This window comes from Strix aluco, chromosome 9 (assembly GCF_031877795.1).
Source record: "Strix aluco isolate bStrAlu1 chromosome 9, bStrAlu1.hap1, whole genome shotgun sequence".
NCBI lineage: Eukaryota > Metazoa > Chordata > Aves > Strigiformes > Strigidae > Strix > Strix aluco.
In genome coordinates, this window is record NC_133939.1 from 21054662 (window position 1) to 21069469 (window position 14808).

At 67.3% G+C, this 14808-nt stretch overlaps 2 protein-coding genes across 2 annotated transcripts; one reads left to right on the forward strand and one right to left on the reverse strand.

Moving 5' to 3' along the window:
• Positions 1 to 147: 147 nt before the first annotated feature.
• LOC141927179 (heat shock protein beta-7-like) lies at positions 148 to 2175 on the forward strand. The gene is made up of 3 exons (XM_074834154.1): positions 148 to 317; positions 1117 to 1268; positions 1826 to 2175. The coding sequence occupies exons 1-3, from the start codon at positions 191 to 193 to the stop codon at positions 2012 to 2014; spliced, it is 468 nt and encodes a 155-aa protein (XP_074690255.1). The 5' UTR covers positions 148 to 190; the 3' UTR covers positions 2015 to 2175.
• CLCN2 (chloride voltage-gated channel 2) lies at positions 2137 to 14498 on the reverse strand. Its single transcript, XM_074834153.1, is given in 25 exon segments — positions 2137 to 2839; positions 2932 to 3018; positions 3091 to 3195; positions 3411 to 3449; positions 4034 to 4084; positions 4520 to 4765; positions 4847 to 4998; positions 5102 to 5235; positions 5333 to 5546; positions 5787 to 5805; positions 5807 to 5898; positions 6035 to 6104; positions 6533 to 6583; positions 6585 to 6689; positions 6768 to 6852; positions 6940 to 7041; positions 7184 to 7268; positions 7340 to 7465; positions 8067 to 8145; positions 8257 to 8334; positions 8412 to 8545; positions 9007 to 9135; positions 9237 to 9368; positions 9881 to 10037; positions 14410 to 14498. Coding segments are annotated over 25 exon segments (2736 nt in total). The 5' UTR covers positions 14461 to 14498; the 3' UTR covers positions 2137 to 2626.
• Between the last annotated feature and the right edge of the window lie 310 nt (positions 14499 to 14808).

The following is a 14808-nucleotide window of genomic DNA, read 5'->3' on the forward strand; positions in this document are numbered from 1 at the left end:
ACAGGCTGGCGGTGGCAGTGACACATCCCCCCGCCTGCGGCCCCGCAGGGTGACAACGAAGCCTGGTCCCTTATCTCGCATTCCTGGGGCCGGGGTGCCTAATTATGGGCATCTGGTGGTGACGGTGGTGGCAGGCGGCCGGCCCCCTCCTCTGCGGCCGGGTCCTTGTGGGGCACAGGCAGCAGGTGCCATGGCCTCCGCGTACCGCGCCGAGCGCCTCGGTGCCTATGGCCAGGGGCATGGCGAGCCCCGCTTCGAGGGTGACCGGCGGCACAGGCCCTTCGGGCCACGGGCACATGACGCCTTCGGGTACCCAGGTACTGGGGATGGGGAGGGTGGGGGGTTCATGCTACCCCAGGAAGGGCCCCCACCCCAGCGGTTATCCAGCTGCCCTGTGCCCGGGTACAGCATGGGACCTCCCCAGCACAAACCGGGGGGGGGCTGGGAGGGGAGCCCCGACTGCCCCCCAGGTGCCCCATGGCTCTCTGGACTGTCGTCCAGCCCTCCCCCTTGTCAAGTCCCTCCCCCGCCTCCCCCCAAGTCCTTGATACCCCCAGTGTCCCTGCTGTCTCCAGGCCCACAGTGCCCCCAGCTCCCCCCTCCCCACACCCTTCTGAGACTCCCAGTGTCCCCAGACCCTTTCCCATCTTCCTGGCTACCCTTATGTCCCAGACCCCTTGGTGTCCCCTGCTAGATCCCACTTTCCTGTACACCCCCAGAGCCCCCCAGTAATGCCAGTGCCCCCCTAAACCCTCTCTCCCCAGACTTTCCTGGCTGTCCCCCTTGTCCCCAGCCTTCTGCACCATTCCCCTGCTGTCCCCAGGTCATCCAGTGTCCCCAGACCTGCCCAGTGCCCTCAGGTGCCCCCAGAACCCCCAGTGCCTCCTGCTACCCCCAGACCCCGACACTAGACCCCCCAATACCCCCCATACCCCCGGGGCCTCGGTTGTCCATGCAACCCCCCAGCACCCCCAATGTCCCCAAACCCCCAGTGCCACCTGCAATCCCCAGCCCTGTGCTCCAGTGTCACTAGCCTCTCCCACATCCCCCAGTGCCCCAGTCCCCGGGTGCCATGACCCCATGCCCCCGTGCCTGGCAGCCCCCCAATGCCCACAGGGTCCCCGGGCACCGTGTGCCCCTGCAGCCTGGGCACCTGGGTGGGTGCCCAAGGTGACACCTACCAGGTGGTGGCCGACGTCAGCCAGTTTGAACCCCCTGACATCGTGGTGACCACCTCCAACTGTCATGTTGCTATCCAGGCCGAGAAGGTGAGGCACCCCGTGGGGACAACACCCTCTTCCCCCCGCTCCCCCCCCCGCATCCTGTCCTGCAGTGGGGGTTAACTGGGAACGGCCCCTGCTGGCACTGGGGTAACTGGGAGCTGTCCCCTGGTGATGGGATAACAGGTAGTTCCTGCTCCACTGCACCTCTCCTGCACTGGGGTAACTGGGAACTGCCCCTGCCAAAACTGGGGTAACTGGGAACTGTCCTCACTGAGAATGGGGCAGTTGGGAACTCCTGCCCCACTGCATTCTCTGATGGGGGGCGGGGGAGAGAGGGAACAGTACCTGCTGGCACTGGGGCAACTGGAAATTACCCCACCCCCCCAAGACTTAGGCAAATGGGAGTTGCTTCCTGCTGGCAATGGGGTAACTGGGAATTGCCCCTGAATCACTGGGAACTGCCCTGCTGAGCTCCCTGCTGGAGCCAGGGTGACTGGGAGCTGCCCTATCACTAGCACTGGGGTAACTGGGACTGTGCTGTGTACCACCACACCATGCCATGCCGTGCCATGCTCCACCACACCGGCGCTGCCTCCCCGCAGGTGGCTGAGGATGGCACTATCTGTGACACCTTCACCCACAAGTGCCAGTTGCCTGAGGACACGGACCCGCTGTCGGTGAGCTGTGCCCTCACCGAGGCCGGCACGCTGGTCATCACCGCCCGGCGCCGCGCTGGCACCCGCCCCGGCGAGCCCCCGCAGCTGCTGTACCGCAGCGAGGCCACGCTGTGAGCCGGCATCAGGTGAAGAAAGGCTTCTTGCCCCGAGTGATGCCAACCCCGGGGCTGTGGTGAGGCTTGGCCAGTGCCCACTGGCCATGCCCCCTCCCCACCCCCAGCTCCTCGGTGTTCTGATTCTGTTTATAAAGTCATTTTATTAAATTAATATAAAAATCTCTGTATTTACATGGGGAGGGGTACACAGCGGAGAGTTGGCAGGACCCCCCTTCCCAGCCATGAGGTGCTGAGGAGGGGGGCAGTGCCCACCCGTGTCCCTGTGGGCACCCCGACCTGACACTCCTCCACCCCCCTGTGCCACCCCAAGCAGTGACATTGTGGTGCCCATGGGTGGGGGGATGAGGGTGGTGGCCATGCCGGGGGGCACTGGGGGCTGAGGGGGGCAGAGGTAGCGAAGTGGAAAGCCCCAGGAGCTGGTAGGGAGGTGGGGACCATTGGCAGGCTGGGGGACACCTGGCCAGCCCCCGGCACAGGGAGGGGGCAGCAGCACTGGATTGAGGGTGCCCATCCCTGTGCCAAGCCTGGTGCGAGTGGGCACGGAGCGGGCACTCCCTGGCACCTGCTGGGGGTCCCTGCAGCAGCTGGGGACATGGCGGGGGATCCTATCTCACTGGCCCTTGGGGGTGTCATCATCGTCATCGTCATCGGCCCCGGGACTGGCCTCACGGGGCATGGGGTGGTGCTGGTGGCGGTCCCAGAGCTGGTGCAGGGCGGTGGTGTCGGGCTCGCCAGCGCTGGCAGTGCTGTCACGGAAGCTGGCGAGCGGCGGGCGCACCTTCACCCCCTTGGCTGTCAGCGAGCCCTCGATGGCCTTGCGCAGCTGTGGGCACCCCAAAAGTCAGAGGCAGGCAGCTCTGGGTGCTCCCCTCTCCCCCCCTGTGCCCCTCCAAACCCCCCGCCCTCCCCGCTCACCTCCTTGAGGGACACCATGCCCACCAGGCGCCCAATGCTGGTGACGTATGCGTGGTCCAGGCCCAGCAGCGAGAAGATGGTGTGGGTCTGCAGGAAGCGGGGGATGAGTTAGGGGTCTGGGGGGTCTGGGTGGGGGTCCAGGGGGGGGCGCGGGCGCACCTTGTGCAGGGAGGTGTGCTCCACCAGCTGGAAGGGCGCGGGGTCGATCTTGGCGCTGCTGAAGTCCACCAGCTCGTCCAGCTGCTGCTCCTCCCACTCCAGGATCTGGCAGGGGATGCCATGGGGCAGGGTGAGGGGACACGGCCCCCCCAGGGTGCCAGCAAAGGCGCCCCCACCCTCCCTGCACCCAGTGTTATGGGGACATCAGGGTTGTCCATCGTTCCCTGCTCCCCCCCCCACCTCACGCCTCGGCACCCTGTTGGGATCTTCCAGGTCCCCATGGGCAGCAGGGTCCTGCCTACCCCTGCCCACCCCCTCACCTCTGCCGGGGTCATCCTGTCACCCAGATCCAGATCCTCCTGCAAAAGAAGCGAGTGTGAGCAGGCTGGCAGGGCAGCAGGCAGCTTGCCTGCACACCGGCCACAGGCAGGGTGTGGGCAAGGCATGGGCAGGGTATAGGCAGGGCCCAGCGAGGCTGCGGGCAGCAGGGCAGCAGTGATCCGGTAGGGTGCAGGCAGCACATGCAGGCAGGGTGCAGGCAGCACGTGGGCAGGTTGTGGACAGAGCGCAGGTCAGGTAACATGATTGGTTGAGAGGAGATAGGTCACACCATGATTGGCCAAGGTGGGACAAACCACGTGTGTGATTGGTGGAGAGGCTGTGCCATGATTGGCTGAGCAAAGTGGGGGAAATGCCATGGCTGTGACTGGCCGAAAGGCTCTGGGTCACGTTGCGATTCGCCAGGAAGGTTTGGGACGGGGAGGACACACACTGTGATTGGTTGAGCAGAATCGGGACAGTCTGAGATTGGGTGCACAGACACAGGCCAAACATGATTGGCCAAGCAGAATCTTGCCAGGACCCTGATTGGTTCAGAGATTCCATGCTGGGCTCCGATTGGCTGAAAGGAGCTGTGCCCAGCCTGTGATTGGCTGCAGCTTACCATGATGGAAATGCGGACGTGTTTGGCCTTGCGATAGGCCCTGCCCTGGGCCTGGCACCACGTGGGGAGAGACAGCGGTGTTAGGGCATGGCATGGTGGTGTCATGGGCAGGGATAGGCAGGGACAGGCAGGGATGGGCAGGGAAGTGATGGACAGGCAGCGATGGGCAGGGAAGGGACAGGCAGGGATGGGTAGGAAAGGGCAGGAAGGGGCAGGGATGGGAAAGGGTGGAAAGGGATGAAGGGACAGGCATGGTTGAGTAGGAATGGAAAGGGATGGGACAAGAATGGGCAGGGGCGGGCAGGATGGGTCAGGGATGAGAAGGGATGGAAAGCAATGGGCAGGGATGGGCAGGAAGGGGCAGGGCCAGGCAGGGATGGGAAGGGTGGGGAGGGATGGGCAGGAGTGGGAAGGGATGCAAAGGGACAGGAGTGATGGGGAAGGATGGCAGGGGGTAGAAAGGGCCAGGCAGGGCTGGACACTCACCTCGGTGGGCTCTGCGGAGGTGTTGGCACAGAAGAGGCTCTTGAGGGCGATGCCGGTGTGGTCGGCGGTGCCAGCTGCGGGCGGGGAGGGGGTGTCAGCGAGGGGCACAGGGGGGTCGGGGGGGCTGCGCGCAGACTCACCCGGGGGGCTCTCGGCTGGGCTGCTGGACGCCCGCTTCAGCGCCGGCTTCAGGGGCTTGCGGGGGGCAGCGCGGGCAGGGGTGCTCGAGGAGGTCTCCGTGCTGATCTGCAGGGGGACGTGGTGGTGGGGGGACGGCGGGGGGGGGCACCCTGGCCGGGCATCCCCTGAGGCGGCCGCCCCCCTCACCTGGAAGCGGATGCTGGCATCGGAGAGCTGGTGCCCGTCCTCGGCCAGCGCCTTCTGCCGCAGGGCCTGGAGCCGGCGCTGGGGGCTGAGCTGGTGGCTGAGCAGGGCCCCCACCTGCGCCCGCTCGATGGAGCCCAGCAGGATCATGGACTCTGCCGGCAGCAGAGAGGGGCTGCGTTGGCTCCCGACACCCCTTTTGCCATCCCCTCCCCGGGCCATCCCAGCCCCCAGCGTTGCCCCCAGCCCGCGTCTCACCGGCCGACTCCACCAGCGGCAGACTCTTCATCTTGGTGGTGTGCAGGACGTGCTGCAGGTCCCGGTACTTGCAGTTGAGGGTGACGTAGCGGATGTCCCTCACCATGATGTTCTCCACCCGCACATTGTATTTTCTGCCCAGGGAGGGTAACAGTGGCCTCAGAGTGATGCCACCCCCTCTTCTTGTGCCTGGTGAAGGGCTTGGGGACAGGGCAGGGGCCGCACACTCACTCGTGGTGGCCCCAGCCCAGCTCAGGGAGGTAGGGCAGCTTCTTAATGCGGATGATGCTGTCGTAGAGGGAGGGCTGGAGGCTCTGGGCCACGGCGTTGGCCAGGATGACGGCAATCATGACGGGCAGGATGTGCGAGATCTGCCCTGTCAGCTCGAAGACGATGACGGCCGTGGACACCGTGTGGGTGACGGCACCCGACAGTGCAGCCGCCCCTGTGCCCATCCCCAGAAGACACAGGGGCTGCTGTCAGGTGCTGCCTACCAGGCTGGGGTCCCCTCCCCTGGGGCATCCACCTCCCCCGGAGCCCTTGGGACCTCCCAGGGACATCCCCAGTGGTGGTATTACCCCCAGTCCCTGGGGGGCACCACCTCACCCTGGGGAACCCACTGGCTCCTTTGGAGCATCTCCAAGTGATGCCCACCATGGTGTCCGTGTGCCGGCCCGGTGCTTACCCACCACGGCGTAGCCCCCCCGGCACAATGCGGTAGGTGTTGCTGTCGGTGTGGATGCCATCGGGGAACCAGGCTGCCATGCTCTCCCCCACCAGGCGCCCGAAGGCTGCCCCTGACCGCAGAGAGGGGCTGGGATCAGGCACAGGGACTCTCCTGGCACCCGACCCAGACTCGTGGCCTCTCCTCTATCCCAGCGCTGCCGGGGAAAGGGACACCTGGGGACACCCATGCGGGGTGTGGGCTCTCACCGATGACGAAGACAGGCATGAAGGCTCCGCAGGGCACTGGGATGGTGGTGGCCAAGGCCGACATCCAGAACTGTGTGGGGGATGCAGACACCTGTTAGTTGTCCCCCCCAGCCCAGCCTTGCCTCCTGCCCCTGCCATGCCCCACAGCTGGCTGCCATGGAGCTGCTGCACCATGCCATGGGGCAGCCCTGCTCCTCCCTGGTGGCACCCTGCCAGTGCCTCCCTGGGTGGCACCTGGCCAGGACTTCCCTGGTGGCACCTGGGGGCACCCCACCAGCACCTGCTGCTGGCACCTCAGTGGCTCCCAGCCAACACCTCTTTGATGGCATGTTGGCATCATCCAGTCAACACCTTGGTGGCCTCCGGGAGCAGCCACCCAGTGCCTCCTGGTGCCGCCTTGCTGGCAACCACCCAGCACGCTCCCCAGTGACATTCAGGAGTCCCTTCCCAGAGCCTTCTGGTGGCGCCCTGGGACAGGCAGGGGCAGGAGGCACCCACCTTCATGAGGATGAAGACAACGAGGGTGACAAAGACATTGGAGCGGGGGGTGGCGCCAGGCCTCCAGGATGCCCAAATATTCAAACTCGTCGCTGAGCCCCTGCTTGGCCCACGTCTGGTTGTCGAAGAGTGTCACCAGGGTGTCCTTCTGGGTGAGCTGGTGATGGGTGGGGGGTAAGCTGGGGCTGGTGGTGGCCCCGGGGTGGGGACCAGTGTGCCACCCCACAGTGTGTACCTGGCCAGCCATGAACTGTCCAAAGCCGGGCGGGAAGGTCAGCGTTGAGATGAGCAGCGTCACCAGGGCAGGGAAGAGCAGGCGCCTGGCAGGGGTGGCACGGGGCAGGGAGTTGACGTCGGTGCAGCCCTGGCTTCCACCTCCCCGGTGCTGGGGACAGTCAGGCACCTACTTCTTCATGAGGAAGCGGTTGATGGTCTTCTGGCGGCGCATGAACTGCACAATCTTGCGGTTGAGGTAGACGAAGAGCGCGCCCCCAAAGCCACTGGCGATCCTGGGCAGAGGCAAAGGGGTGAGCACCCACATGTCCTCCTCTCACCACTGCCACTGTCACTACCCCGGGGCCATGGGGTGACGCCATCGCCACCACTGCCACCCTGAGGCCATGGGATGGGTGCCGGGGTGGCCGCACTCACCCGATGACAGCGAAGGCGGGCAGCTCCTGCAGGTCAAAGGGGAAGTCGAGGCGAAAGCGGGTTTTGAACAGCGCCGTGATTGTCTCTGGGGGACAGCGGGGGTCAGGGGGGCTGTGCAGGGGAACCCCCCCTTGTCCCCCACCCCACTGGAGGTACCTTCATCCTTGTTCCAGACGGCGAGGACACGGAAGATGAAGGCGCTGAAGGTGGCGGCAAAGAAGCCGCGCCAGTAGTTGCGGACGGCAAAGAAGGTGGAGGTGACCTCGATGCTGAAGAGGACGCCTGGCACCGGGGGGAAGCGCACGAGGGAGGCGGCGAAACCCAGGCCGGCCCCCGGTGCCTGGCATGCTTCCCACCCCGAGCCCACGCTCGTGCATGGCCCGCGGGGGGCCGGCCAGGCCCACGGACACGCTATGGGGCAGTTCAAGGGCCTCCCTGGCAAAGCGCGTGGCCAGTCCCTGGCTGGCCGCAGCGGGCACGGCGGAGCAGCGCTCGGTGCGAGCAAGAGGGTAGTGCAGGGATGTGAGCAACGACATGGCAGGTGGTGCTGGGGGGTGGGCGCACGCAGACGGATGGACAGACAAATGGGGCAGCGCAGCAGGCAGAGGGCAAGGGAAGAGTTAGACACGTCACCAACCTACGGGCAGGGCTCAGCGGGGCCAGAGCGGGGAGCTCCCTGGAGCACAGGGCGGCAGGGGAGAGGACAAGAGCAGATGTTACACCTCCGGGAGGACGGTGCCAGCTCCTCCCTTCCTCCTCCCCGCTGAGTGGCACTGCCCTCTCCCATGCCAGCTGTCCTGGGGGTCCTGCTCGCCTTGCCGGGTGGACCGCAGTGCCCGGGCAGGAGGTGCGTGGGGGTGCGTGGGGCCCAGGGTGACCCTACCTCCGATGGGGGCAGCGAAGCAGCAGCCGACACCGACGGCGCAGGCAGCAGCCAGCATTTCGGTGTTCCTCGACTCATTCTGTGGGTGAGAGGGGGGGTGAGCGGGAACTGCCCTCCCCTGCCCCTGGTGCTGCCAAACCTGCTGGGGGGCACAGGTGGAGCCCCCCCGGGGCCAGCCCACCCTGCTCACCTCATAGATGCCCCCAAAGAGGGAGAGGAAGCGGCTGAGCAGGGCTGCGCACATGCTGGCAATGTGGACAAAGGGACCCTGCGGGGACAGCGGGGTGGCTGAGGACAGTCCCCCCCCCAGCCCCCTGCCCTCCCTGCTCCGGGCATTGCCCTCACCTCCTTGCCCAGGGGCATGCCGCTGCCCAGGGCACATGTCAGCCCGATCACCTTGGCCACGAAGGTCTTGAGGGTGAGGTACTCCTTCAGCACAACGCCCCGCAGGATGGTCTTCATCTCGGGGATCCCTGAGCCTGGCACCGTGGGGACAGCCATGGAGGGGGCACACTGGGGAGCCCCTGTCCCATAGTTGTGGGGGGGAATCCTTGATGCTCTGCCACACCCCACTGCCATAGGAAGACCCCAGAGATGCGCCTCCCCACAGTACAGTTGGCAGGAACAGCCCCATGGCCATATGGGGACAGCTCAACCCATAGCCCTGCGGGGACCCCAATCCTGTAGCTCCCAGGAGACCCTCTGAAGCTCTTAGCCCTAGGAAGACCCCCAAGACCCCTAAGACCCCTAACCCCAATGTCCAGGAGGACATCCACCCCTTAATGCACAGGAGACCTTCTGAAGACCAGCCCATACCCCTTGGAAAACCTCCAGGACTCCCAACCCCATATCCCAGGAGGACACCCAGGCTGCCCCAACCCACAGCCCCAGGGAGGGGCCACCCTGTTAGGGTGCAGGCAGCCCCCCCCCAGTGCCCTACCCACAGCCTGGGGGGCGAGGATCTGGGTGAAGCCAGCTGAGAAGGTGATGAGCACGGTGGGGTAGGTGACCCAGGCCAGGTACTGCAGCAGCACGTTGGTGTCCAGGCCCCCATACATCCACTTCTGGGCTGTGGGCACAGCCAGTCGGGTGGGTCACGGGTGGCAAGGGGCATGACATGGCCACCCCATGCCCTGCCATGGCCCCGGGAGCCCACCAGTGCCCACTCACCTTGGAGACACGTAGCGATGGCGAAGTCCATGGCCCAGCTGACCAGCGCCATGACCAGCCCCAGGAGGATGAGGAAGACCCAGTCCTCACCCACCTTGGAGATGAGGAACCGCCGGCACTGCAAGGCGCAAACTGCGGGCACAAGGACAGGCTCAGGGCCAGGCGCCCCAGGGATGGGCACACTGGGGTAGCGGGGCCGGGCTGGCAGGGACACAAATGCTCACAACCAGCGGCACTGACCCAGCACCGCTGGCACCGTCCGGTGCAGGAGCACCACCGTGCCCAGCCGTCACAGCCATGCCACAACCACCGGTGGGCAGGACTGGCGGGCTCTGGCTGTGCACAGCCGCACACAGTGCTGCCGGGCATGCACCTCCCACCAGCACGGCCCCCCTGGCACAGCCCCAAGCAGAGGGGCTGGGGGCCCCCGGTCCCCGCGGCGTGCCCGGCTATTTTGGGCCATTGTGTCCCCGCTGCCCGGCGGGCAGGTGGCATTGTCCTCGGCGCCGGTGTCCCATGACAGCCAGAGAAATCCTACCCACCGCCACCGTGGCAGGGTGGGCAGCCATGCCCAGACCAGGTGCTGCCATGGGGCTGTGCCCACCGGTGTGCCCCCCTGTGTCCCTACCCCCAGTGGCCCTTACCGCGGCAGGGGGCACAGCGGCCCTGGGTGTACTCCAGCAGCTCGGAGGGGTGGCGGGGCCGGGACGTGTCCCCCTCCCCGTGCCCCTGCTGCAGCCGCAGCCGGGCCGCCTCGTCCTTGGCGAAGGTGCCCAACTCCTGCGTGTAGCGCCCGTACATCTGGGGGAGAAGGAGAGGGTGGGGGCGTCACGGGGGGGGGCTGGCACCCCGCCTAAGTGGGGAAACTGAGGCAGGGGAGCAGTAGGCATGCTGGCATGGCCTCCCAGCACCGGGAGGGACAGGCAGCCATGGCACCCCCAGGGGAAAGGCTGGGCAGATAAAGTAGCAGAGGGTGGGGAAGGGCCTCTGGTGATGGGAGCACAGCCAGCCTGGCCAGGAGACTATCTGAGGGCTGGTATTGGGGTTGTGCTGGTGTTCTACAGGCGCCTCAGTTCGGTATCACCAAAAGCAGGGCTGGGATGCAACCCCCCCTACCCCCCTTGGATGTGGCCTCAGCAGGCCACACGTGACATGAGCTGGTTGGTCTCAACCGGCAGCAGGCAGGCAGGAGGGCAGTGGGGGGGCAGGGCATACCCCCAGTCTCAGGGAAGAGGGGGGCACAGCATCAGGCATGGGGCAGTCCTTTAGCTGTGAGGAGTGGATTGGGGGAGCAAGGGGGTGCAAGTGGCTCCGTGCCCACGTAGAGAACACCCCCTCCTCCTCAGGTGCCTCCTGCCTGGCCGTGGCACGTGGCCTGGCCCTGGCAGTGGGGGGGCCCTGGCAGTGCCCCCTGTGCCAGCCAGGAGTTCTTTGTGCCCGTCCTCCCCGCCGAGCCGGGGGCATTTGTCCCACGCTGGCGGGCACTGCCAAGGACTCGGTTGCTTGGTTTCCGCCTCACTCCCCCCGGCACGACCTGAATGCCAAGTGCCAGAGATTGGCCCGGCACAAAGGGAGGCTTCAAGGCTGCGGGGACCCTGCCAGGCTCCCACGTCGGGGCGACGTGAGCCCCATGCCGATGGCGTGCCCACCCGCCGTGCCGTGCCAGCGCAGCGCGTGGCCGCCCAGCCGGGACGCGGCCGCCCTCCTCCCCGGCATGGCCCGTGCCAGCGCCCGGCCGAGGGGCAACGCCACGGGTGGGCACCGCGCTTGGCACGTGGGCAGCCCAGCCCCGGCTGCTGGTGGCGGTGCCCGCCCCAGACGCCTGAGTCCCGTTCACAACACCCCCCGGCTTGCTAGCACGTGCCAGCTCCCCGTGGGGACGGCATGAAGGTGCATTTCTCACGGGGCATCTCTCCTGCTCAGGTCCCTTCCCTTTGGCAGGGAGCAGAAAGCAGCCAGAGCGGCGCCGGGTGGATTCTCCACTGTCTAATACCTGGGTTGTGCTCAGCGGCAGGAGGGAGGGTGGGGAAGCAGGCGTGGGGGCGGGGGGGGGGCACATTCATTTCCATTGCTGACCCCCTCCTGCCACGGATTTGCCCCTAAACTCCTGCTCAGCATGGGCGTAGAACCTCCTCGCCCTATGGAAAAGTGCCGGGGGGAAGGCACAAACCAGGCGGAGATGCCGGCATGGCCACCTCGGGTGGCTGGATCCAGCATGGGCTGCCAGAAGAGGACCCCGGCCCCGCACGGGGCCCTGCGTTCAAAGGCTCCCTTCGGGCGAAGCTTGTTTCCTCTGGAAGACGAAACGGGCCGGCACCCCGAGGATTTCTGTCCCCCTGCCAAACGCCTGCCTCCCCCGGCCCCACAGCTGCCCCACTGCCGGCCCTGGTTGGAATTGCATCATCCCCAGGCTGAGTGCCCCCAAACCGGCTCCGTACCCACCTTCTGAGGCCCTGCCAGGGGCTGCCACGCTGCCCCCCGGGTGTTGGGGACCCCGCAGGATGCCCAGCCCCAGGGGGTCCAGCCTGCTTTTGGGGGGAGGATTTTGCTCCCCCTCTGCCCCCCATTTGCAGCCAACCCCACCTGCAACCACAGGGATGCAAGCGAAGGGGCTGTGCCACCCCGCTGCCACCTGCCACCCCGTGCCACCCTGTGCCACCCCTTTGCCCTGTGCCACGGCCCCACGCACAGGACATGGTACCCCAGGGGTGCCCGTGCCGGACAGCCACAGCGGCTGTGCCCGCAGTCCTGGCACGGCCATGGGGCCGCGGTGAAGGCCAGTGGTGGGCTCTCTCCTTCCTCCTCCTCCTCCTCCCACTCGGGTTATTTTTCCACAAAGGCCTTTTGAAACACAAACAGCCCCGGGACTCCGGCCTCCGCCGCGAAGCAGCTGAACAATCACAGTGCCGGGCGGGCAGGGAGCGGGCACAGGGAGGGGGGCCTGGCGGGGGGCACCTGGGGACACGGGCGCAGGCCAAGGCCGCTATGGCGGTCCCCAGCTCCTGCGCTGTGGGCACCGGCCATGCCGCAGTCCCCCGGGCAGTGCCAGCCCGCAGTGCCTGCTGCGCCCAAGCGATGCTGCGCCTGGGGCAAGTGCTGGCATCTGGCGCTGCCGTGTCCCCGTGCCACCCTGTCCCATAGCACTGAGCTTGCCTGGCAGCGGTGCCCACCTCCGCACAGCCGATGCAGGCCAACCTTCCCCCAAAACCGTGATCCTGGAAGGGGTATTTAAAGGCGGGGGGGGGGGTCCCCCAGGCTGGCAGCGAGCAGGCGGAGGCCAAGGGGGTGTGTGTCACGCTGCTTGTCTTAGCCGGGCTCTAATCGCCCTGAGCAGCTCCGTGGTGAACAAGGGCAGTTTGTCAGGCTTAATCCCCCCCCTCCCCCGGGGAACCTTTTCTCCCCACCATGGCAGCATGGCATGTGGGGGGCACCGGGGCTGGCACGCACCCCGGCACCCCTGGCACAGCATGGGGTCCCCAGGGAGGGACACCGTGGCTGGGGGAGACCTTTAGGGCTGGGGCTGTGCCAGCCCCAAGCGATGCCATGGCCGTGGCACCCCAGGTGGTGAAATCTGGGAGGGGGGTAAGGACATGGGGTGGGGACGGGGATCTTGGGGCTGTGATGTCCCAGCTGTGGGCACAGGCAGCAGGAGCTGTCCCCAGGGCTGTCCCCAGGGCTGTCTGGCTCAGACCAGCCCATGCCAGGCTCCGGCTGGATCCTGACCCTCCTGGCAGGTGCCGGCAGGAGCTGGTGGTGGCTTGGATGCACGGGGGAGGGCTGGGCACCCCTCCTGCCCGGCATGTGCCCAGGCAGCTCCCAAAAGCCAGACGTGAGGCTGTGGGCCAGGAGCCTGCACCCAGCCTCACCCACGAGCCCCAGGCAGTTTCATGAGCCTCACTGCAGCCCAGAGGCCACGGGGATGGGCATCCTGGGGCGCCCAGGGCATGGGTGCTACCCCGCCCGGAGGAAAGGAGGGCAAAGTCTGCTGCGCCATGCAAGGCTGCCCCGATGCCAGCCCGGCGTGCCTGTCCCCTCCCGTACTGCCTGCAGGCTCCTCTGCCCACCCACCATGGACATGGCACCAAGGGGGACAGTCTGGTGCTGGGCAGGGGGGGAGAAGATGCACCCCCATGACTCGCATCAGACGGTGCTGCGCACCCCTGCTCGTGCCCCCGGCTCAGCCCTGCTGAGGAGGCACCGTGGGGCTGATAAGATCGTGGAGACGCTGGCACAGCCAGGGCTCCCATGGCTGGCTGGTGCCCCGCAGCCACCCGACAGCAACAAGCAAGGGGCAGCTTGGGGTGGGCACTGAGGAGCACCCCCTAGACAAGGGCTCTGGGTGCTTGGAATGACGATGCGGCGGGTGCCCGATGCAGCAGTTCCCTGATGCTGCCCCGTGCCCATGGGTCGGGTGGGCAAGTCTCGGCAGGGTCGGCCCCACTCACAGCAACCGGCTCAGGCTCTCGACAAACACGGGCAGCCGTGGGCACGGGTACCCTGCAGCAGCTCAGCCCCCACCTTCCCTGCCCGTCTGAATGCCTTTGCCAGGGCAAAGTACCCGTTTGCAGAGCCACCCCAGGCACTGTCCCAAGCAGAGGCCAGGGAGAAGCACCTTTGCTCAGGATGTCTGAGGGCCGTGGGCAGTGGAGGGGCTGTGGGCATGGCGGGGAGGGAGGACACCCCCGGGACAGCTGGGCACCTGGGTGCCAGCAGGGAGGCGTTGGAGGCGAAGGAGTCGTAAACACGGGGCTAAGGTTGCAGGCGGGGGAGATATGCTATCTCGGGGGCAGAGGGCTGGGGACATGCGGTGCAGGGGGTGAAGGGTGCCCGGGCAGTGCCTCTGGGAGCCCCCCTCAGGGTGGGCATCATCGCCCCAGTGATAAGTTTTGAGGGGGGGGATGGGGTGCGTGTAAAAGTCCTGCCCTGGGGGTGGGGGGGGCTCAGCTGGGCTCCTCCAGCGCCGAGGGGGCTGCAGGGTGGTACCCCTGCCCGGCCACAGCCCGCAGACGGCACCCCACACCGGGCACCGCGGAGCTCATCGGCACTGCCCCCCCTGAGCGGGGCAGCACCCCCAAACCGCCCATCTCCCCCAGGCGTCCCGCCTTGCCCGGTGCCCCCCCCGGTGCCCCCCCCGGTGTCCCCCCGGCGTCCCCCCGGTGCTGGCCGCACTCACCAGGGTCTGCTCATACTGCAGCGCCCGCTGCGCCTCGCTGTCGGAGGCCATGGTGCCGCCGCCGCTCCTGGCCGTGCCGGTGCCGGTGCCGGTGCCGGTGCCCGCGGCGGCTCCTCCCGGGCCGTGCGGGGCGGGCCTGGGGCACTGCCCGGGGGAGGGACCGGCCGCGCTCCGCCTCCGCCGGCAGCGCCCGGCACCGGCAGCCAGCGCCGAGCACCCAGCGCCGGGCAGGGGCAGGGGCTGCCCGGCCGGGGAAGGGCTGGGGGGGGGGGGCTCTGCCCCGCAGCGAGGTCCATTCCACCCGCGATCTTTCTTTGCCCACAGGTTTCCCAGCTGAGGATGGCACCCGTGAGCGGCCGGTGGGTGCAGGTTGGGGTGGGGGGGGTGGTAAAGCTGGCG

Excerpts from the sequence above, each read along its gene's own strand:
- LOC141927179 (XM_074834154.1), top strand. The coding sequence starts at position 191 with ATGGCCTCCGCGTACCGCGCCGAGCGCCTCGGTGCCTATGGCCAGGGG. Across the intron at positions 318-1,116 it reads TGACGCCTTCGGGTACCCAG|GGTCCCCGGGCACCGTGTGC; the intron begins GTACTGGGGATG and ends CAATGCCCACAG. Across the intron at positions 1,269-1,825 it reads TTGCTATCCAGGCCGAGAAG|GTGGCTGAGGATGGCACTAT; the intron begins GTGAGGCACCCC and ends GCCTCCCCGCAG.